We start from the raw sequence: 24,834 nt of genomic DNA on the forward strand, positions 1-24,834 counted from the left end.
CGAGGTTAAGGGAAGCAGCTCCGAAGACCTCCATATTTATAGCCGGAAACGTCGGTCTGGCTTCGGCCCGACAGGTCTTCTCCCACGGTCACCGTCAGACCGTACCGCTTACCGATGTTTCGCCATCGGCAAGCGGGCGACGTGTGACTCCACGCGGAGCACCGTAAGCTCGCTAACCTCCGCACGAATCACGCAGCGCGACCGCGTTCGCGCCCCATCTGACGGCTGGAGGCGGCTGGACCCACCCGAGTGCGGACAACGAACGGCGATCTCGAAGCGCTTGAATCGAATCAAACCCAAATATATTTTTTTCACCATATTAATAAATAAATTATTAATTGAACTAACAAGGTTTAGTGGCACAATAAGGATTAGTGAGTTAACTAAGAAGACACGTAGGATGACAAGCTGGCGGATGAGGAAATAAATTAATCTGTTAGGAGAAAGCTGAAAATTTCCAGATTTAGCAAACAAGCGTAAGCTTCTGCTGGGTTGAGAAGTTGTGCCTTTCGACGAAGAGGCCATGATTGAAGCACAGTGGATCCTCACCTCCTCGCTGCTTCACCAAGCTCCAAACGTGGGGCTGTTCGCTAAGCAATCGCCTTCTTTTTTTTTATATGGATTCTCACCGGTGAGAATGGCGATCAGCGTTGAGGTCGCCGGTAAAGGGAAGATCTACCGGCGCAATGCTGGTAAAGGCACAATCGGTGGAAGAATTAAAGAGGATATATGATTCTATTTCTAATTGCATCAAATCCTATCCTACTGAAAACGGGCGACTTAGAATCGCTTCGTTTACTATCAAGGTCGACGCCCCACAAGTTGAGGTAACAAATTATCTAGGTTATGTTCGATCTGAAGAAAAGAAGAGTGTAGGCGATCTGCACGATAGGTACACACTGCGCTCCGTTTGGGCGTGAGGGGAAGAACTAAGAAGGGATCGCAACAGCAAGGAGAGACCGAGGATGGGAGGCCAGAACCGTGCGCCGCAGAAGCTCGTCGAGTCATCTTTGCGCGAGGAGGAGGAGGGTGGACGGAAAGAGCTGCGGCTACTGGATGCGATACAAGGAAAGCTCGCCGCATCTGCGCGTTACCGGAGGAGGAGGACGATGGCTAAGGCGTGAGAACTGAGAAGCAAGCAACGGCGCTACGAAGAGGAAGACAATTTTCACATTATTGCCAGATAAAATGAAAATTTTGACTATTATTTTATTAAGCAAAATGAGGCTTCCAAATTGAAGACCAGCCATAAATAGGAACAAATTTTAAATTTTTTTAACCATTTATTTAATATTGGTAATGGCGCACGTCTCGGCGACACTCGAGAGCCATCCCTCGCTCCTTCCCTTCGCTCCGGCTTCCAAATCGGATCGCGGACCCTCTTCGAGTCTACAAGGCGACGACCCACCCCGATCGCCTCCTTTAAAGAAAGAGAGCGAAGACGATCGCTTGAGGGCTGTTCCAGGACATACTTGGGGTTGGAGACCCGGAGGAGCGCCACCGGAGGGAGCGAGGGAGGTCAAGCTGATGACATTCTTGACGAGATTGTGGTAGAGGAAGCGGCGGTGGAGCAAAGCTTGCATCGGAATTCGGCATGGCGCTTTTCCTGCTCAAGTTCTTCTTCGGCCTCGCTGTCTTTTGCGCCGTCGGATGGGTCTTCACCGTGTAAGTTCATCCATTTCTCTTGGTCCTGCTCCTTCTATTCTGCTAAATTTAGTTTATTTTGTCGATTTGGTTTCTGGTCTCGATCTTCACTTAAAAGCCTTACGCTGAGGGTTTATACCGACAAGACGATAACTAAAGCTGGCCTTTTTAGCTTCCACTGTCTTCTTACGGAGTTGTTATCCTTTTTCTCCCCATAATTCTTAGAGAAAATGAGAATGTAAGTCGTATTACCTATTCCTGTGCACAGGTGCTGTCGCCTGTTAAACATCCTCTCCATAAGGCACAGGAGAATTTGTTTGGTGAATGATTTCACTTTTATATCCAAGGACGGAAGAATATGAGATACTTTACTAAACCTTATCAACATCTGAGAAAGTTGTTTTACTTGCTAAATATGATATAGTGTACATCAGAGCATTTTTCACTCATAACTAGAGCCAGTGTTAGATTGTAAACAGGTACACTAATGGAACTAACTACAAAACCCCAGTAGGATTCTATACATCTGTGACAAAGACACCTGCAATTTTTGCATGTTGATCTGTAAAGTTTATAAGTTTGCATTAGTTAATTCTGTTTATTTTTTTAATTTCTCCTTTGTGCTTGTTGTTGCAGATTTCTTTTGAGGTTGTTAGCACTGATATTGAACAAAACGGCTGGAATATCAGTGGCTTTCCAAGTTGCTGGATGTAATTGTTTGAAGGATGTCTTTGTGACATTCAAAAAGGTCCTCTTCATGTTTCATTGCAGTTCAGAAGCAACTCTAGAAGCTACTATTTGAAACCAAACGTCAGATGCATATGATAAGAAAAATCATGTTGACTTCTTACAGAAGTTTTTCTCTGCTCCAAATTATGATGAATGATGAAATAAAATAACCTTACTATAGTTTAGGATACTTTATTTTACAGAATTTATGATGGTGACTTAGATTTTGAGACTTGATATACCTTTAGGAATACACTTCAACTTGAGTTATTGGATAATGATGAGCCATGCAAACGAGTAGCGGTGGCATGCTCTTGGTAAGGCTACTGCAATACCACTTAAACTCTCACGAAGGGGTGCTAGTGCAACCCAGTTATAGTTCAGACATATAGAGGCCTGACCACCATCCATTATTCAGTGGTTCTCCCCAGCTTCTAGTGCCGAGTTAGGATTTTACGTTAGTTTTTGTTACAGACATGGGCAATGCATCGCAACATCTGCCAATGACTATAGGAGAACATGTAAAGAGCAGATTTTTCTTCTTAGGAGGAGATTTGTGTGTTGGGGAAGCACGAGTTGGGTGTTTGGATATATTCGCCATTTGTGTTAGAGTCTAGTTAGGTGAGAACTTTATTGGACATAGTGTGGATAGAACATGCCTAGGTACTTGTATTTTTGCACGCTTAAACAAAAACATAATATAAATAATGAATAAATAATAATAAAATTATATTTGATGATTCATAATATATTATCATGATATTTTATTTCTAATCTGTTATATATTCATAGATTATCAATAAATAATAATTTGTTTTTCAGTAAATTTAGCTGAATGCTACAAAAGACAATATGTATCTCTTTTAACTGACATGGTAAATGGTGTAATATAATTCTTTTTTTTTTGTTGATTTGAGAAATAATATGTTTTGCTTTTCAGGGTGGCATCGAATCCATATTGATTGGTGAAATCAAACTTACTTTACGCGAATCACTGTTTTCAAAAGACCAGAAATTGCAGCTGTTAATATCTGACTTGGAAGTGTATTTATGTTCCCCTGCAAAAGGTACCAAGAAGAGTAAATCTCGAAATCGAAGTTCTCGATCCTTAGGGAAAGGAGCATGGACATTCTTATATAACATCGCAAGATTTCTTGCAGTGTATGTGACAGAAATTAATTTGAAGGTATGTAGTTTTTATAGTTCTAGATTTTATTGCAAGATTGGATTTCTTGAATGAACACTAGCATAATTAGAGATGCAAGATTCTCAAGCTATAGAAATGAGCTATTCTAACTATTCATATGGTGTAAGCTCTCTTTACCAAGCAAATCCAGGGTGCGGTTGATTCATAAAATGTAATATTGGGAATATATTATTATATTTTATTTGAAGATTTACTTAATTTGATAGACATTTAGGACTACCATTAAAATTGCCTGCTTCTGAGACATGGAATATGATCTCCAATATATGCTGTAATCTTATTTTTATATGTCACAAGCAATGGAGTGATCATAATTATAAATCCAGTTCAACGAAGAGATAAGATTTGTGTAGTCGATACCGAATATAGTTGGAACAAACACAACTTAATAATGAAAAAGGCAATGATTAAAGTGATACACCTTTTTTTAAAAAAAAAATGGGAAAGAAAGGAGAAAAAGTAAAAGCTGGATAAAGATACATTATTGATTTTATAATTGCTTCATGTAATCAAATTGCAGAAGAGAGGCCGGATTTCTTTCCCTTTCACAATTAATTTAATTTCTAATAACATGTAGGATCCATATCCATCACACATTATTTAACCACCATCAGAACTTGATAATATGCAGAGAATCAGTGATTAGTACCTAATGACACAAAGAAAATACAACAAAGTAGCTATGTGGAAGGAAGCCTAATGACTTTTTAGCCTGTTTGGAAGTTGCCTATCTCCATGCATACACTTTACTAAAGAGGATTAAGTATCTATGCTGTGAGCTCTAACTTTACTGCACAAAATACTTTTTGAACCAGAACAAAAAGAATTTATCTGAAGGTAATGCAACAAACTTTCTGACATTTCTGAAGGCACTGACAGTTTAACATCTGATTAGTTAAGAACTTTCTACATTGAAATAAATGCAAGAAGTTATAAACTTACAATTACTTAAAATCATTCTGTGACATATAAATGCATATGAAACATGTTAATACATACATATATTGATCTTTTCGCTTAAACATACGCCTGAAGTATTTAATTTATGTTATGTTCATTATACTTGATCTTCATTGCTTTTAGACTGTTCATTTTGACTTAAAGGCTTTGTTATTTTGTGCTGCTCTTTGCCCAAACATCTAGGGGCCGAAATCTGCAGCTCAAGTAAGGGGACTGAGACTGGATGCATCAGTAGATCAACAATCAAAGTTTAGTTTTAATCCCAAACTTCAAATTGCACATTTTGGTTTCGATATATCATCAGAGCCTGATCTTGGAGAGCCATCCAGTCTGACATTAGAAAGGTTGAATATGCCAGTGGAAACAAAGTTCTCTCCTTTCACTTGTGAAGATTTCTCTCTCATCTGTGAGCTTTCTTACAAAAGGTCTGTTTACCATTTTAGTCACATCTGATGAAATCTCAATAATTTTCCACTTTTCACTTAAGAAACATGTAGAGATCATGTGCATCTTGAATCCTTGATTCCTCATTGCCAATAGCTTGGTCTTAGCTCTTCAACTGTCAAGCAGTTGACAACCAATCATGCTGTCAAGGTCTTAACCATGCAATCTAATAACCTGCCTTGATGTCTCAATTGGCTCAATATTTCAAAATGCTTATATAACCTCTTGATTTGCGATAAGATTCCACAAACAGTTCCCTCTAAAATGCTTTTCTTGTTTGTTAAAACATTATTTCAAACAAATTTGTTTTAGTGAGCCTATGTTGTTCTGTGAACTGCAGTCACAATGGTGGATACATTTAATATAAAAGTTATTGAAGTCATTAATTTTGAAATATTTTTCAGCTTCATGAAACCCTGTTATTTATATCTTGGTGTATACTTGTGCTTATCAGCCAAATCAGCCCTATCTTTATGTTCTGTATTCATTAGTTTCCACAGTATTTATAACATATGGCGGAATATTCATGATAACATGAATTTTCCATCTTAGAGAGAACTAAGAGAATTTCATTTTCAAGTATACTAGATTACATAGGAATATCTTGGATGGGTAAAAAACTAAAGCTTCTCAAATCATCTGCCACAGGGAAGTTGGAGTCAAATTTAGTAATTTGGATGTGTCATGTGGAATGATTGGCATTAACTTGAAGGAAAGCCTATTCATTAAAACCAAGAGAGAGTCCAAAAGCTCAGTTGGTCTTGATACGAGCAAAGAATGTGCTTCGGATATTAGCTCTGTAAAGTCTGAAAAAAGTAAATCTTCAACATCAACAATGAAGAAACATGTTCTTGCATTTCCAGAACAGGTTTGACCTCTCTGTGGGTTGATGCAATGTTTTTTTTTGTTCTATATTAAAGTAGACTAGAGAATCTATAACTTATCTTCATAACAGAATTTGAATACAGTTATTTGATCCCTGGAATTGTGCTTTGTGACAATGTGATAAACATGCATCAATGCGTCAAGCTGCCTAAATCCTTTCAGAAAAACATATTTGACAATGAACATACTTGTTAAGGGAAAACACAAAGGTCTGGTTTGTTATTCATGACATTTTAAGTTCTTAAAGACTTCATCCTTAACTACCATTTCGGTACATTTCACTATAAGAAAGCATTTTTGCACTAGTAAGTCCCACTTATGCAGATGTGGATCAACCGTTTGGTTCTTTCATTTAAAGAATATACCATTAACTTAGTAATATTGGCCAGGTAGTTTGGCTTTAAAGTTATGGTTTATGTCTCACTGAATAAGTTTAAAGAATTGGTATATGGCAAGCCCAATTCAGTAAATCCTTCTGCAGTAAAAGCCTATTTGGATGGTGGACTCATTTGGATCACATTCTATTAACTTCAGAATCTAGCCCTAGTTAGACTTTAGGCATTACAATAAAGTCAAGCCTCAAATAGTAATTTGATACCCCAAGCAGTCCTACATAGAAGCTTTGAGCTTGTTGTGTTGGTTTGTAGGTTCAAGTGATAATCACACTGCTAATTGTGACGCTAGTTCATTATGCTACTTCAATATTCTTTAACTTTGTTAAGTGCCCTATAATGTATTAACATATTTTTGCTTTTTTTTTTCTACTTTCATAATTCTAAGATGGGCTATTTATTTTCTAGTTGGATAAATCTTTTCTGCTAGCTGAAGCATTTCATAGTGATATTAAACATGGTTTATTTATTCCTTGGAAGGTTAGCTTCAACATTAAAGAGCTAGATGTGATGTTTATGCACCAAGGTCAGGGCATTGTTGCAAAGAATACAGTGACTGACATCCTGCTGAGAAGTGTTAAAACTCTGTCATATGATGATGCTGGAGAGGCCACATCACATTTTTCACTCAATTTGGAGTTTAATCAAATTCATGTATGTTTTTACCTAAATAGTTTTTTTTTCATATATACCCTACTTTTCCCTTTAATATGCCTTTTTTTTTTTTTCTCATGTCAGCTACTTAAGGAAGGGGTTACTTCAGTGTTGGAGATTTCAGAAGTTGCAATTATAGCTAGAGCTGATGTTCCAATGCAAGTGAGTTCTATATTGGCTAATTGTATTTGACATTTACATCTTCTTTTTATCCTGATTTATGAAAAGGATGTTACCAGATTTTGAGCATGCCTATCCTATCACATTTCTTAGTAGCAAGAGATCCAAATGAGTTAGGTGTTATTAAGAAAGTGGTAGATAATGTTAATGTGGGAACAAGATCAACGTGGCTGAAAAAAAGTAATTGAGACTCATGATTTGTTGTTATCATAATGTCTTTGAATCACTCTTTATATCATTTCAATTATTATAAAATGATAATTTTTTTCATTAGCCTTTAGCTCAAAAATTACAGAACAATTTTACTCGATCTGATTATAGTTTGGCCATACTTTTTATTATTATAGTAAATATGTAACTTTTCGGGGGCATAAAAACATTAATAGCTAGCTTGCGAGAGTGCATAGTTGACTTTTCATAGTATTAAATTTCTTTTCCCATTTTATACCTATTCTATGCCTAAAAGATTTTCTTTTAATGAATGAAATGAAAACATAAAGAGGAAGTGGAAATGGAAAGGAAACATTCATAGATGGTTTTCATTGTTATTGAGAAGGCACCTGGAAATCATATGGATGTCTGAACACGGATTCTTTAAACCTACAATCACTAAGAAACCATTATGAAATCAATACCTGTATGCTCTCTTGGAGACGTTCACATCTTGGGAAAACTTAAAAATAGTTGGATGCAGCCTCAGTAAACTCAAGATACTCAACCCTTAGTCACAAGCTTACTTGGCTCCCGTGTGAAGCAGTCATGTTGGATGTGTTGGATGTGTTGGATGCTCTCTTGGAGACGTTCACATCTTGGGAAAACTTAAAAATAGTTGGATGCAGCCTCAGTAAACTCAAGATATTCAACCCTTAGTCACAAGCTTACTTGGCTCCCGTGTGAAGCAGTCATTGAATGTGTTGGACTTCCCTCTATGGAGTTCAACCCCATGTTGCTGATCCTGGAATTGTTCCACCAAATCACACAGTAGTTGGATTTGGGCCATTTGGCTGTCTTGGTGGTGATGATGTTGTTGGAGAAGATTCACAAAGAAGAGATTTACTTGTGCCCCATGCCAAGTGGAACAAAACTTTCCAAACTTCATATTTGGATGGGTAAATGGAGATTCTTTCTCCTCATGCTGTGTATCTCTCCCTTGTAGGAAGGAGGAATCACTTGGCTCTCCCTCTTCAATTTTATTCTTCTTTATCTACCCATACGATTTTATTTCTCTTGTAGTAAACACAGTTAAACTACAAACTCTAAAGTTATCTAATGAAATTCATTGTTATCAACAGTTTTATTCTGGAAACCTAGTTTATATATATTAGTTAGTGCCCTTAGGCAATCTGTTCTTTGTGTCTTTAGTTATTTCTTCTAAGCTTAGATCAATTTTATAATGTTCAATTATTTTAATTGTTTGTATTTGTGGCTGCATTTTATGTGATTTCTTTTCTTTTGCAGCCTCTACCTATTAGTGCTGAGGTTGATGTCAAGATAAGCAGCACTAGGTGCAATCTTATTGTCAGCAGATTAAAACCATGGATTTGTCTTAAGTCGGGTAAACAAAAACCGATGGTTCTTCGTGAGGAAAGTCCTAACCAAGAAAATAAACCAAAGGATAAGATGGCTACTATTATGTGGAAATGCACAGTTTCTCTACCAGAGATTACTATTATGATTCATAATATCGATGATTCTCCTTTATTCCATGTAAGTTATTATTCATTCTTGAGAGTTGCTATTTATCTGCTAGATCTTCCCCTCAAAATGTCTTGGTTGTTTGGTTAGAATAATTAGTTATGAACCTTGAGTAAGCTATATAGACTAACTAAACCAACATATTGACTCACCCATATGTAGGGAATCTTTTAGTTCCTTGTTGGTTATTAAGATTGTATCAGGATCTGTACAGTACTTTATACTTCTTCAAGCAATGCATTTCTCGGAAACATGCGTTTACTCCTGTATATAGCCTTCTCTTTCTCTCGAGATGCACATGCTAATATATTGCTGGCCCTTGTTTCTTTCTTATATTTTCCTTTTTTGACATGGTAGACATTATCATATACCATAGTATAGAAACTTATCATACACAATATGATTAACGGACCCAGAAATTATTGCAACTCTGGTATAAGTTTTCTTTTATGAAACTTACGTGATATTGTGTCCATCATGACTTTTGTGTAAATTAATTTATAACTTCATTATCATACTAACTAGAGCAGTCTATGCAGTGTATTTTTGCAATGAATCACTTATTTAGTATTATTTGTTGGTCACTGTTTCTTAAACTTGTCGATTCTTCATTTCTATTTCTATTGTGGCCAGTCAGTGTTACCAATTTGCTCTAGAGAGAAAGATAACATTTTGGCATTTCAATGAACATTAATTATCATGACATGGTGTTATTCAGTCTTACCATTTGTAAATTTGACTTCTTAGTGTACCTTGATAATGCAGGGATGCTTTCGATCCTTTCATCTTTTTGCAAATAACATAGAAAGTAAGAAACTTGAAGTGCATGCTGAACTTGGTCAATTTCACTTGAACACAGAAGATGTGTACCAGCAATCTTTAGAAAAGAAATTGATAGGTGCAGATATTAAATCAAGCTCATTAGTTCAGATTGAACAAATGGTTCTTGATTTTGGTAATAAGGAAATGGAGTCCCAGGAGGGGCAAGAGGCGAAGAAGCTAAAGTTGGTTCTGGCTGTTGATATGATGGGTATGAGTGTGTTCTTTGGGTTGAATCATGTTGAGAGACTCATAAAGATGGGAATGTCTTTTAAAGAACTTCTGAAAGATTTATCTTCCTCTAGTAAAAAAATTGGTCAAGATAAGGCCAAAAAACCTTTTAAGAAAGATACCTCAAAAGGAATCAACATTGTAAAGTGTAGTCTTCAGAGATTGTTGGTTAAGTATTCTGGTGAAACAAGTCTATCAGATATGACGGTTGCAGATCCTAAGCGTGTTAATTTTGGATCTCAAGGTGGCCAGGCAATAATATCAGTTGGTGCTGATGGGAAACCTCGTGAAGCAAGCATAACATCCTTGAGCTCCAACGGTTGCGAGCTCTTGAACTTCTCCACCTCTGTTGAAATCCTTCATCTTCGATTTGTTTTCAACAAGGAAAAACAGTCCATGCAGATTGAAGTTGATAGCACTAACTCATTCTACTCTGAATATACAGAAGAGCAGAATCCTGGTACAGAAATAACACTGCTTACTATGCAGAAAGCAAAGTTTGTCCGTCGTTCTAGTGGACATAATGACATGGTTTTATGTTCTCTCCTAAATGTGTCTGATTTATCCATCAGGTGGGAGCCTGATGTTCATTTAGCATTGCAAGAATTTGCTATGAGTTTGAAATACCTGATGTCTAATCAGAAGAATCATAGCACTGACCATCTAATGAAGGCAGAAGCAATTGATACAGCACCTATACCAAGCAAGGAACTAATTTCTGACAAAAGCCCAACTGAAAAAGAACAAAAAAAGAGAGATTCAATATTTGCCATTGATGTGGAAATGTTGAAAGTATCAGCTGGGCTTGCAGATGGTGTGGAAACAGTAATGCATGTACAGTCCATCTTCTCTGAAAATGCAAAAATAGGTGTTCTATTTGAAGAAGTGATGGTTTCTTTCAACGAAGCAAGAATCTTTCGAACTAGTCGCTTGCAGGTTTCTCGCATTCCAGCATCCTCCATACAAAACCTGCAAGATTCAAAATCACAAATGGCCACTGCAAGGGATTGGGTAATTAGAAGCCCTGATATTTACATCTGCATGCCATATAGGCTGCAATTACGTGCTATTGATGATACAGTTGAAGATACACTGAGAGCCCTAAAGCTTATTTCTGCTGCTAAGTTGGAGAAAATAATAAATGGAAAGAAGAATAGCACCAAAAAATCAAAGTCCACATCAAGTTTTTTTTCAGTGAGATTAATTATTCGGAAGTTAACAGTGGAAATTGAGGAGGAACCCATCCAGGCCTGGCTTGATGAACATTATCAGCTGATGAAGAAGGAGGTTTGTGAGGCAGCTGTTCGGCTCAAGTTTCTAGATGAGCTTCTACCAACTATAGCTTCAAGTACCCCAGAGCCTAATAACCTAGGCGCTGATAAAAAAATTCATTATAATGGAATGGAGATAGATGCTTCTGATGCTTCATCTGTTGAACTTCTGCGAACAGAGATCTCTAAGAATGCCTTTCGATCATATTATGAGGCATGCCAAAAGATAGAAACCTCAGAAGGCTCTGGTATTAATACCTTTGGGTTTCAATCAGGGTTTAAACCCAGTATTCATAGAGTTTCTCTCATGTCAGTTTGTGCAACAGAGCTAGATGCAACTCTGACAAGGATCGACAGTGATGTGATGCTTGAGTTCTTAAAAATGGCTGACCCCATCTGCTCTGAGAAAGATATACCTTTCTCCAAATTGTATGGCTGTGATATTGATCTAAATGCAGAATCCTTAGCAGTGAAAATTAGGGACTACACACACCCACTGTTTTATGGAAGTTCTGCTAAATGTCAAGGACGTGTTGTGGTAGCACAACAGGTAAACAAAAGATAGTTTGCTTTTCCTGTATTTTGACATTAATATACATGTCTGTGAACCTTTATTTCCTCTTATTTAATCAATATTCATATTGGAATATTGGATAAATGTTTTTACAGTAGGAATGAGAATGATATATCTGTCTGTTCTTTCTTTTAAACATTTTTTTAACTTTTCACTTTGTTCTGAATAATGTGTAACTTTCTTTGCAACTAGGTTCTCATTTCACCTTTTAGATATTTCATAGTAATGGTCAGTAGTCAATAAAACTTAGATTTAGCATATAACATGGTGATAGAAGAAACTATTTTTATAATTTATAGTCTAGGAAAAAACTTCTTGTTTGTTTTACATTTAGTATTCTACAACACCTTAAATTTATTGCATTGCACCAACATGAGTTGTTTTTTAGAATTCAGTGTTAGCCACATAACTACATCACAGTGTTTAATTTGGAACTAAGCTACAAACATACTATATATATTTCAAATGTATTATTTTTATCCAGTCAATATTTACATTGGTGATTAGATTACTTGCCTAGTCATTTAAGATCTGAAATGCGAACAATGTGCTTCAAGTTAGCTATTTAACTAGCTCCTTTCATATATTCATCTATTTGACAAACAAGACAACTTTGGTTTGCCTAAATTCTCGCTTTTCTCATATACACTACATGTTCTTTCAATCAAGAAGAAAATAACCATCCAACTATACACATACATATATATATATATATATATATATATTTGGTTAAGCATCCAACTATATTTTGAATGAATCGTTTCATCTTGACAGGCATTTAGGAAATAGGTGATCCTGTAAGATTGTACATTTGTTTAAGTAGCACGATAAAATAAAGGAAAATAGAATAAGATCTCCTAAATATTCTCAATGGCACAAATAAATTTTATGGTTAGACAAGTTGAATCCATTAGAATTGAAGATGAAAGAAATTGAAAGAAACATTCTATTTAACTTAATCAAGTGTGATTTACTTTATTTAAATGTTACTACAAATATAGCCTTAGATAGCTATTGATGGCAGGATATTATCCATTGTAGTTGACCTCAGTTAGTTGGGACTAGGTGACTCAACTTTGTTGGCTTACCACTTCATCTTTGATGTTAACATTGTTAATCATTTGGTTGTCCACAGTGACAATGTTTAATGAATTTGAGTTAAATTGAAAGTAATTGTGTTCAATAAAAAAGTGCATCCCAGGGAGATTTTGACTAAATCTCTTCTTTTTTCTTCTTTATGTGAAAAAAGAGAAAAGTGCAGGTCTTAGCTGTATGGAACGAAATCTTATTTTATAAAAAACTGCAATTTCCTAGGTCTATGAAGAAATGAACAAAATATTGTATGTTTTTTTATTCTTGAGCAGGAAACTTGTGGTACAATAAGATTTTTCCTCATGTGGATGGCTAGTTTTAAGTCATAGAGGCCTCCACTTTCTGTACTCAATTATGTACCAAATAATAATTGACGGTTCATCTTAGTCTCCTACAGTCCTACTGAAGTGATCTTGATTTATATATGCAATTACATGAGAACTGGTTGATCTTTAGTGAGCTAGAAATTTTAGACCTGATATACACAGAAAAATTTATTATTGCCTATCTTTATATCTGATTTTCAATATGATGTGGTAATTTTTCAAATTTTTTTAGCAAATGGTTAACTCCAGAATAGCTTGCACTAGTCTTTATTGTGGCACTTGACTTCCTCTTCTTCTTTTATGTGTACAGGCAACTAGTTTTCAGCCACAGATTTTGCAAGATTGTTATGTTGGAAGACGGTGGAGAGTTCGTATGTTACGCTCAGCTGGTGGTACAACTCCTGCAAACAAAGTTTACCTTGATCTGCCAATTAATTTTCAAAAAGGGGAAGTGTCATTTGGAGTGGGATATGAGCCAGTTTTTGCTGATATCAGCTATGCATTCACAGTAGCTCTTCGTAGGGCTAATCTTGGAACTAGGAGTTGCACTGATCCACATGGACTAGATTATGCTGCACAATTTTTAGCTAGTTCATCTGAACCACAACCACCAATAAAAGAAAAAAGTTTACCATGGTGGGATGAGATGAGGAACTACATCCATGGAAAGACTAATTTATCATTTGTGGAAACTCAATGGTTTATCCTTGGAACATCTAACCCTTATGAAAAACAAAATAACCTGGAAATAATCTCTGCAAATATGGAGATACAACAGAGAGATGGATATGTAGGTCTTTGGGCAAGAGAATTCCAAGTTTACACAAGCAGTTTAGAGACTCTAACGGACAGTCTCAGTTTAAAATCTTCAACCCATATCTCTAGTCCTTTTCTAGTCGCTTCTTCTTTTCTTGCAGAGGTGCAGATGGAGTGGGGATGTGAGTCTGGAAGTCCACTGAATCATTATCTTTTTTCACTTCCTATTGAAGGAAAACCAAGGATGAAAGTGTATGATCCCTTTCGCTCTACTGCTCTATCACTAAAGTGGAACTTCTCACTGAATAACTCACAAATGAGTGGTAACGGACTTTCTTTCTCATCTGATGTTCTGAATAATATAAAAATAGATGAACCATCGTCTGAATCTTCTCAGAAGATAGAAACCAACTCTATAGATTCCCCAACTATAAAATTTTGTGCTCATGATCTTGCTTGGTTAAACAAATTCAGTGTTCTTAATTATCTACCTCCTCATAAATTAAGGATGTTCTCACGATGGCCGCGTTTTGGTGTTCCAAGGATTGTTAGGTCTGGTAATTTGTCACTGGACAGAGTTATGACTGAATTTTGTCTCCGAATTGACACTACACCTCTATGCATCTGTTATGCACCTTTGAGAGATGATGATCCTGCTAATGGAATGACACTCAAAATGTCAAAATTGAAATATGAAATCTGTATTAGCCGTGGTAGGCAGGAATTTACTTTTGATTGCATGCGTGAACCCCTTGATCTCGTTTATCAGGGTTTTGATATTCACATGCTGACAGTTTCTTTAGACCAAATAAATGATAGTTCTGTAACTCAAGAAATTATAATGGGGATGAGAAGCTCAAGAAATGAAGCAACAGATAAGTTTGGTAATGAAAATTGCAACTATGGTTGCAAGGATAAGACACAAGATAATGGATTTCTTTTGTATTCTGACTACTTCACTATACGAAGACAAACTTCAAAGGCAGATCCAACAAGGTTATTAGCATGGCAAGAAAATGGAAGAAAGGACCTTGAGATGAACAATACTATTTCTGAAATTGAAAACGGAATACAAAGCAATCCTGTGCAATCTGATTTTGTTGATGATGAAGGATTTACTGTAGTAGTTGCTGACAACTGCCAACGCGTATTTGTCTATGGCCTTAAGCTCTTGTGGACCTTGGAATATAGAAATGCTGTTATGTCCATGGTAAAGGGAATTTCAAAAGCATTTGAACCTTCGAAGCCTTCTCCTTCTAAGCTGTACTCACAGAGAAAATTACTTGAGAGTCAGAAAATAACAGATGAGACGGATATGCCTCATGATCCAGAGTTGAATTCTATGGCTGATACATCTCCTTGTGAATCTCCCATTGAAGCACAGAATGTTAATAATCAGGCACAAGATTCATCCCTTGTCGATAATCAGGCACAAGATTCATCTAATTCCGCAGTGCCTTCTGCTCAAACTGGTAAGTTAATAATATTTAAGTTTCTGAAGAAATTTATTTGACCTAAGCAGCAATTGGTTTAAAATATTCACCACTAAATTTTTTTGATTATTGTTAGATTTATGAAGTGTATTGCTCCTTGAAGTCTTAGATTGGTTGTGCTATACTTATGCCAGCCAATTCCATCTCACCACTAATTCACTGCATGGTGCATAGTTTTAGCAACAAATAGTTGCAACACAAAATTCCTTCTGTGCTTTCATAGTTATATATTAGATTTTACAGTGTCAAAAGTATAATAAGCACTAACTTCTATTTATTCGTCCACCAGCGAAGCAACAAACTGACACTGACGAGGAGGGTACATGCCATTTCATGGTCAATGTTATCCAGCCACAATTCAATCTGCACTCAGAAGAAGCCAAGGTAAGCATGTTTCTCATATTACTTCTATACATTAGATAATTGATAAAAGAAATGGAAGATTGAAAACTAGTTCAATACGGCCTAGCCCATATGTGTGGTATGGGAGTTCTTTTCTCTCTCCATTCCATGAAATTTTATAGGAAAGAAAGAAAGTTCAACAGGGGCTCATGGTGTTTGATAAAATCTAAAATTCCTTGCTATCCCATTTGGACTGGGATTATTGATCCCATGTAGGAATGTGATTGCTTTTCCATGACCCCAAGAATTATATATTACAAACTTGGGAAATTTGTAAGGGTACCATAGTAACTAATTCTAAATTATTACTATTTTGGAAATTTAGAATTTTCCTAACATGATTGCTAAATTCATTGTCTTTGTCATCGTCATCAAAGGGCTGATTACATGAATTTTTATTCTTTCATCAAGCTCTATGCAAGAAAACAGTTGCTAAAGTTTGCAAGCTTTGTCTTGCCATGGAATAACTTCCTAGAAAATATATCCTAGTAAAGTTGGCCATACTCTAAAGGATTTCTGATTTCCTCTTTGTCTACTAGATCAAAAAAGAATGAAGCAAAATTTCTTTTGGGGGGCTTTGGTACTCTGTTTCTCATGTGTATTATGTATTTAAGTTCTAGACAATTAGCAACTCTTATACTATCAATAAATTGTAGCCTTCTTTAACTCCCTTCAGAAAGATGTAATAAAAGTGATTTTTACATGTTGCTTGTGGAATGATCGACTTATAGCAAATCAACATGCAAAACCAGTGTGCACACTAGAATTTTTTTGAACAAGAATTGGAAAAATATTACCCAACAACACCTCTAGTGGTCTTTATATTTGCTTGTGGAGAGATAAACTCACAAGGAATCAAGAAGTCAAATATGCACTGGGCTTATTTGGCATATTTCAAATTCAAAGATGAAAAAATTTAGGTGCTTATTTAATTTCATTTGAAATGATCTGGTTGAAAGTCAAAATGCTTGGTAGAGGAGTTGAGTTTACTCAAGCACAACAGGTTCAAATAATTTGTGATTAAAATTGGAAGATATGATATGTATTTCATGGCTTGATTGCAAGTGTTAAAGATATGCATGCACAGAGTATTTATCCCATAGCTTCAGTATAAATCATCCAATCTATATACGTGCCCGGAGATTATCTGCTTTGTGTTAAATAATAGTAATGCAACAACTTAGTTTCTCCATTTTCTGCAAATTTGATGATGAAGTTCCTGGTTTCTGTATTGTGTATCCATCACAGTTTAATTTTACTAAATCATGTAATAAATGGTTTAACAATTATTTAAATATCCTTGCACAGGGTAGGTTTCTACTTGCAGCTGCCAGTGGGCGTGTCTTAGCTCGCTCATTTCGTTCAATTGTTCATGTCGGCCCTGAAATAATTGAACAGGCTTTAAGCACCAGCAATGTGGTGATTCCTGATAACGTACCTGAAATGACATGGAAAAGAATGGAGCTGTCTATGATGCTTGAGCATGTTCAAGCTCATGTAGCACCTACAGATATTGATCCAGGTGCTGGAATTCAATGGTTACCTAAAATTCTCAAAGATTCACCTAATGTAAAACGCACTGGTCCTTTACTGGAGAGAGTGTTTATGCCTTGCCAAATGTACTTTCAGTACACACAATATAAAGGAGGAACACCTGAGCTGAAGGTAGACTTCATTAATTTTGCTAGACCTTGCATTAATTCATTTGTTTATTGTAGCATGACCTTTCTAAGTTAATTACTTTATTCTCTTTCTCTTGCAATGTGGTGTTTTAGGTGAAGCCATTAAAAGAATTAACTTTCAACTCCCCTAATATTACATCAGAAATGACATCACGACATTTTCGGATCATGCTCGATGTGTTAACAAATCTTCTTTTTGCCAGGTCTCCCAAGTAAGTTACGTTTAGATTCTTCAGCAATTTCAAATTTTTGGATAAAATTTCAGAATTAGGTAATTGATAGTGTTGTTGCTTTGGTTATTTATCTTGCCCAACTTGTTATATAAAAACATAAATCGAGTTGTAGTGAGAGGCTTTGTAAAAATGTCAGCAATTAGTTCATTAGGAGAGGTCTGTGGCATACTGATCTTCTTGGATGTAAAATCATCAAATGAAGTGAGGTTAAGATTGCTTCACTTCATCCATTAGAAGATATGTTAATTGTTGTTTGCAGGTCATAAAATTGATTTTATGTATAATAATACAAGCTTTGATTTTTTTTAACCGAGTTTGACAAGGAATGTTAAGGACTCTTAAATTATATTTTACAGAACCTGTTTGTAAATATGTCTTATGGTATAGCATATAGGTGAAAGGAGGCTACCTCAGGCATGTAATGGTAATGCTACTATTTCATTAAATAGACCAAAGTTCAAATGGAAGAACTAGAAGGCCCCTAAAACTCTGACTAGAGAATTATTAAATCTAGTGCCAATTTCGTGAGAGCTACTTGTTTGATTAAAAAAGTTTATAACAGATGCACCTTAAGTTTTAGGAGTGAACCTACCGTCGAAAACCCCATGAAGGAGAAGAAGATGCCTGCTGTAATATGATTCTGTTTTAAAAACGCTTCTACGGTTCCTTTTTGTTGAGCTTGTACTCTTGTTGTGCACTATATTTAGTGTGATACATTTCAATTATTCATAACATTGTTTCTTGCCCATAGTACTTGGAATTTGTCAACTAGAATGAGTAATTTGACATTGAGGCTAATCTTATAGGTTGACTGTTAAACTGTCTATGCACTATGTGAAATCTTGTACTCTTCCTCAGAAAAATGTATCCAGGATCACTTACCTAATACTTCACTATAGCACATATAACATTCACTACCACAATGTTCTATTTTATTTAATACAGCATATTTTATCATAATACTTTTCTAGAAAAACATATAGGATTTTAATTTTGGATAGAAATTGTGACATCCTTTTAAGCTTATGTTTTGATCAACAAAAGAACGTATAACTGACTCCTCTGTAAGTAGTTAATAGCTCATGATTGATGTTTGATGATATAAACTGATGTTCCTTCTATCCAGATTTCCCCCAAACATTCACTCACTTTCTGATGACAAGGAAGATATTGGAGATGAATTTGATCGGTTAGTTCCTGATGGCGTGGAAGAGGTAGATCTTGCAAAGATCGATCTTGAGCAAAGGAGAAGGGAACATAAATTGCTTCTCAGTGATGTTAAGGTTCTTGGAGTTACAACTGATAAAACTGATGGCACTGATCCATCTCCAGACAAATTTGATTTGTGGATGGTAGAAGGTTCAAAGCTAACACTGGTGAGATCTCAAACTAAGAGTGTGTGTCCAAGAGTAAAAAAGAAAACAAATATTGATCATCAACATTTCGACACCATTAAAAAAAAAACCACTTGATCTCCATCAAAACCAAGAAAAACATTAGTACAAAAAATCTTATAGAATGAAAAAAGAAAAAATAAAGGATTTTTTTTGTAAATAAATACAAATAAAGTGGAAGATGTTCAACTTAATTGAACCATCAATTTGTCTTTATTGTCAATTTTCATTGGAGCATCATGCTTTCTGTAATTTCGCAAATGCAATGGTTAACTTGTGCTTAAAGTTCTGTTAGGTCATTTTGGTCTTCCATTCCAGTTAAAAGCATTAGCTTGCCCTATAAACTACTACTGTTTGATACTCTTATAGGTTAGTTAGAGTATCTACATGCATGTGATCATAATTGTATTATTGATTTTTAGTTGATGTTATACTCAGCTAGAAGAATTGAAGAAAGAACAGGGAAACATTCGTAAAGCTATAAAAGAGGCTTCTTCTGCATTGAGGCTTGTTTTGCAAGAAGCTGCAGAAATAAGATTGCTGGAGAAAGAGAAAAACAAAAGCCCTTCTTGTGCTATAAGAGTTTATGTCAGAATCAATAAGGTGGTATGGAGTATGCTTTCTGATGACAAACCTTTTGCTGAAGCTGAAATTAATGACATGGTGAGTTTTTTATTATTATCATAATGATTTTTTTTTTTACATTACCTAAATAAACCATTCATGCTCTATTTCCTCATATATGGACTACCTTGTTTACCCTATGCTGTCTTTTATGCTCTGTTTCAAATTTTTGTTTGTTCCTTTTTCTTTAATTCTCAGGTCTATGGAATCAATATTTTTGTTTTTTTTCATAGAACATATGCCCTCTCATTTCTATCATTGCCATATATCACCAAAGTTGTTTAAAGGAGAATCTATTCTAGTATACTACTATATGGAATAACCACAGCAATAAAACAAATCATGAATCCTAATCATTTTAGGTGGATCGGATCTAACCCCTTTGTTGAAGTATATGTAAGATTATCTCACTGCTATAGCTTTGAAGCCAGTTTCAATCAAGTAGCCTTTCCTTGCTTCTCTTTCAAGCCCGTACATCTTGAAACCTCAATTGATTCAATTAGTCTAAAATTGGTCATCTTTGAACATGTTAATCCTAGCTTAATTTGTTTCTTTCAACCTCAATTGATATTTCTCTTGTACTCGTGCAAAAAGCTAAAAACTTAAACTGAGATAATCCTTTGTTACACTCACTTATTCTTAACATAGTAACTAAAGCATAGTATATATTTTTTTATGTTATCAATAATATTATTATACATTCCATGCTCCTTTTAAACCCAACGAAATGAGCATCTTAGAACTTTATGAATTTCTCAGTATTTTTCTGTTAATAAAAAAATATGTGCAAAATAATCTTTTGTTGATTTTGTTGAAAGTTTTCTTACTAAATAGATAACATAAGTAATTGATCTTTCAGGTACAAAACCAAATTGATTCAGAATTTTTTTCTTTCACCTTAGGTTCTTCTCTCAATCTATCCTTTCCTCAAGTTTCATAGTTTAGTCATCAACTTAGTTCCTCTACTGCAAACTATATTCAGAATTTAATGGAGTCTTCTTTGTTAGCACTGTTTATGAAGACAATATCTGAAATTAATTTATAGCTAGCAGGCTGATCTCTTCAAGTAAATATTAGAAGCTCTGTCAGTATTTAAATCATATTTAAGATTATGGATTCCATCTTGTTGATTCATGTTGTCATTTCTAAAATCCCAACATGTGCCATTTGCGTCTAATACTTGTTTTTTTTGGCAGATTTATGATTTTGATCGTGATTACACAGACATTGGTATTGCTCAACTCACTACAAAGTCAATTGTGGTTAAGAACTGTGTGGCAAATTCCAAATCGGATACACTTTTATCAGCCTGGAATGCACCTCCAGAATGGGGCAAGTAAGACAATACAATAGTTGTTTGTATTTGCTTGTTGAAAAATATCTTCATATGCTTCATAACTTCATTATTGTCTTTGTTCATTGTATTATTACACACTAGAAATTGGCACTCAAATGCTTTGGTGATCAATAATCTGCAGTTCAACTCAGAACTCATTACATTTGGAAACTCTACAAATTATGGCTTGATTGCTTTTTTTGGGAACTATGACATATTAATATGGACGCTTGAGCTCTTGTTAGAACCTGGAGAAATCTCAATAGAAAAGGAACAATACTGCATGTTATACTAGAGCTTTACAATACAAGGCATGCCATCCTACCTAGTTCCAATTAGTTGGTTCTGTATTTCATGGAGTGGATATTTCATCCTTTCTCCTTGAATTGGTCCTATAACTTATGATTTATTTTTGTCATGTCAATAACTGACCAATATATGACAATGTATGGAATTTTCTCATGTGATGCATATTATTGCAAATATACTGAGAATCTTGAAATCATTGCAATTTTTTGCAATTATATTTGACTTTCAGTAAATGTGTACCAACCTTCATCTTGCTTCACTTGATTATGCTCCTAATTTAAGTTAGTGGTTGCCTGATTTTCGTAAACAGTTGTCTTCTATGTATTCTTCTAATTTTAAGAACTTGATTACAGGCGAGTTATGCTTCGTGTCAATGCAAAACAAGGAGCTCCAAAAGATGGCAAATCTAGTATTGAACATTTTCAGGTCATTCTGAAGCTAGATAACTGATTTAACTCTTCATTTTTTTACATTTTAACTTTGCAATTATCTTCAAAATCCAGTAAATGATGCGTTAGTTTCATGATAATAGAATCTCACATTAGAAAGGATTAGGGAGACTCAAGTTCTTATAGGTTTCAAATAGATCTCCACCCTTTGGGACACCTAGAGTGGAATATACTTAGACATTAGCAGATCCATGAATTTGTCAATGCAATAAAAATGCTGTCAGCCTGTACGAACAATATAGACTTTTAGCTGCCCTGATTACCTCTCATGTGGCAACTTTAGTCTCGCATTGCTGAGGAGTCAGGCTCCTGGGGGTCTTGTATGTCTCAAAGAGTTCTTCATGAGAGGACATAACTCAGAGTTTCACTCCCAAAGATTTGGCAATATCCCCTGTGGGTTTGGGTGCATGTGCAAAAAAAAAGAAGACATCCCTTGTCTTATGGAAACCTTTTTACAGAGACTTTACTTTGACAATTATAAAAAAAAAATCAATTCAACAAGTGTGTACATCCTACATTATATTATTGTTTTCAGTTTTGAATGCACTGATTGATGGGAAGGTATGTCAACTCTCTAGGTAGACATCTTTTTGTTTAATATCATGATAATCTGGTTATCTGTTGTTGAATTCTTTGTTTCTGAACTATTGGAATTTTTTATCTTCTTTATCTGGTGAAGCCGTTTCCAGCAAGGTAATCATATTGATGTGCTGTAACTGCAGGTAGAAATCTATCCATTAAGGATACATTTGACTGAAACAATGTATACTATGATGTGGGAGTATCTTTTCCCTGAAGAAGAACATGATTCATTGAAACGACAAGTCAGTCAAAAATCATAAACTTGTAATTGTTTGAGTTCCACCTATACTATCATCTATAATCTTTATCTCGTTTTTAAATTTCTAGGAGGTCTGGAAAGTTTCAACAACTTCTGGCACAAAACGAGGAAAGAAAACTTCACAAGGATCTGAAACGGCTGCATCAAGTAACCAATCAGCAAAGGAATCTGAGGCACCTGGAAAATCAACTGCAAAATCATCTTCAGTTACTTCTGGCACTGAAGTTCAGGGTGATTCGTCTCAAGTAAGTTCACTTTTACATACACATCATGAAAGCTGTGCTTGTTTACTAAAACAATCCATTGTTTTGATTTCCATTTGCTGGCTTTTTTCATTTTACAAAATTTTGTTTAAATTTACATTACAAAAGGTAATTCTGGTAATAAACTAAAAATGAGGTTCATCAACTGAATTTTCCAGTTAATAAGGGATTTCTGCTGATCCATAAACAAAATGTTTCACTAGTTCACAGTTATTAGCTGAAGTTTCATAAAGGAATGCAAAGTGTGCAGTACCATCTTTTTCTATTATCGTGTTCCTCAGATGGTTGGGTATCCATGCAGGTGAAAAAAGTGCAAAATACAAAATCCAATACCGCATCAAATTCAAATCCGGAACTTAGACGGACTTCTTCCTTGGGACGAACATGGGAAGAGACTGTTGCAGATTCTGTTGCTAATGAACTTGTTTTGCAAAGTTTGTCTACACAAAGTGGTCTCTTTAATTCGGCAACAGAAAATAGGAGCCCACATGCTGAAGATTCTAAAAACAAAACAAAAGATTCCAAGGCACTTAAATCTGGTAGTCAAATTACTAATGAAGAAAAGAAGGTTGTGAAATCCAATGATGACAAGAGATCTAGACAAAAAATGCAGGAATTCCACAATATTAAAATAAGCCAGGTACAATTTGTTACCCAGTTACATGGTGAACTTGCAAGTTTGCATAAATATTAAGACAATTAATTGGTTTTCATAGGTTGAGTTGCTAGTTACATACGAAGGTTCAAGGATTGCTTTCAGTGATTTTAGATTGCTGATGGACACTTTTCACCGCGATGAATTTACTGGAACATGGAGGAGACTTTTTGCAAGGATTAAGAAGCATATTGTGTGGGGAGTTTTAAAATCAGTAGCCGGCATGCAGGCAAGTGATGATGCCTTGAAATCTTCAATTGGTTTTGCAACTAGTGATAAAACCCATACCGATTTCATTTTTTTTACTCATGATTCAGGGTAAGAAGTTCAAAGATAAGACCCAGGGCCAAAAGGATGCCCAAGCTGCTGCCCTTCCTGTCAATGATCCCAACCTCAGTGACAGTGATGGAGATCAACAACGTGGAAAGTCTGATCAATTTCCGATGCCATTCCCCAAGAGAGGAAATGATGGAGCTGGTGATGGATTTGTGACCTCAATAAGGGGATTGTTCAACACTCAGAAAAAGAAGGCAAAAGCATACGTCCTGAGAACTATGAGAGGAGAGGATGACAATGAACATGGAGAATGGAGTGATGGCGATGTTGAGCTCAGTCCCTTTGCTAGACAACTAACTATTGCCAAAACTAAGAAGCTTATACGCCGACATTCAAAGAAGTTTGTTCAATCTACTTCAGGTGAATAATGCCAACGTTTGTATTCGCTGTCATAATTAAGCAGGAAACTTTAGGTTGATCATTTTGCTATTCATGCTTACAGGGAAACATAGCAAAGAACCAATGTCTCCAAAGGACATGATGCTGTTAGAAAGTGATTCTTCGGGTGAATTATCATATGGAGAGGACAACTAATAGCTCACACCAGACGGGAATCTTGGCTTTTAGCCAAGACTTTTTCAAAAAGCTAGTTTCTCACTCATAAATTTTGCGATTGTGATGAATTAGACAATAACCGTGAAGCAGATGATTGAAGAAATGCAAGCTCAGGAAGAGATTCTAAGAAGAATGTAGCCACGGAGATAATAACAACCGGAAAGGGTTATGTACTCCAAGGGTACACATCAGTTCTTTTTTTTTTTTTTTTAATTTGTTTCCAAAGTGGCATCTCAAATTTTCTTCATGATGGTTTTGATTGAATTTGTGAAAGAACATCATCTGATAGTTAATAAATAAGAGTGTCATTCAGAAAGTAGAATAAATAAGATTGTCTTTTCTTGCCCAAAACAAAGTATTTACTTGGGTCTCCAAAAAATTGGGTTTTGCCTATTGAATGGAG

General features: G+C 35.5%; 1 protein-coding gene across 1 annotated transcript; it reads left to right on the plus strand.

The window, feature by feature from the left end:
- Positions 1-287: 287 nt before the first annotated feature.
- Positions 288-24,742, plus strand: LOC121970722 (protein SABRE-like). The gene is made up of 23 exons (XM_042521612.1): positions 288-1,665; positions 2,281-2,392; positions 3,314-3,559; positions 4,724-4,965; positions 5,633-5,852; positions 6,742-6,915; positions 7,000-7,077; positions 8,554-8,802; positions 9,556-11,661; positions 13,414-15,331; positions 15,642-15,736; positions 17,063-17,419; positions 17,530-17,648; positions 18,796-19,045; positions 19,502-19,726; positions 20,884-21,023; positions 21,686-21,758; positions 22,504-22,605; positions 22,691-22,867; positions 23,187-23,525; positions 23,602-23,769; positions 23,858-24,236; positions 24,319-24,742. Exons 1-23 carry the CDS (start codon positions 1,595-1,597, stop codon positions 24,408-24,410), a joined length of 7,932 nt encoding a protein of 2,643 aa, XP_042377546.1. The 5' UTR covers positions 288-1,594; the 3' UTR covers positions 24,411-24,742.
- Positions 24,743-24,834: the final 92 nt, after the last annotated feature.

Source organism: Zingiber officinale, chromosome 4A, assembly GCF_018446385.1.
Source record: "Zingiber officinale cultivar Zhangliang chromosome 4A, Zo_v1.1, whole genome shotgun sequence".
NCBI lineage: Eukaryota > Viridiplantae > Streptophyta > Magnoliopsida > Zingiberales > Zingiberaceae > Zingiber > Zingiber officinale.

What these genes read in the sequence shown, in the direction of transcription:
- LOC121970722 (XM_042521612.1), top strand. Translation starts at nt 1,595, where the DNA reads ATGGCGCTTTTCCTGCTCAAGTTCTTCTTCGGCCTCGCTGTCTTTTGC. An exon ending in GAGCTGATGTTCCAATGCAA is followed by an intron (nt 7,078 to 8,553) that starts GTGAGTTCTATA and finishes TTTCTTTTGCAG; the next exon opens with CCTCTACCTATTAGTGCTGA. An exon ending in GCACCTCCAGAATGGGGCAA is followed by an intron (nt 21,024 to 21,685) that starts GTAAGACAATAC and finishes ACTTGATTACAG; the next exon opens with GCGAGTTATGCTTCGTGTCA.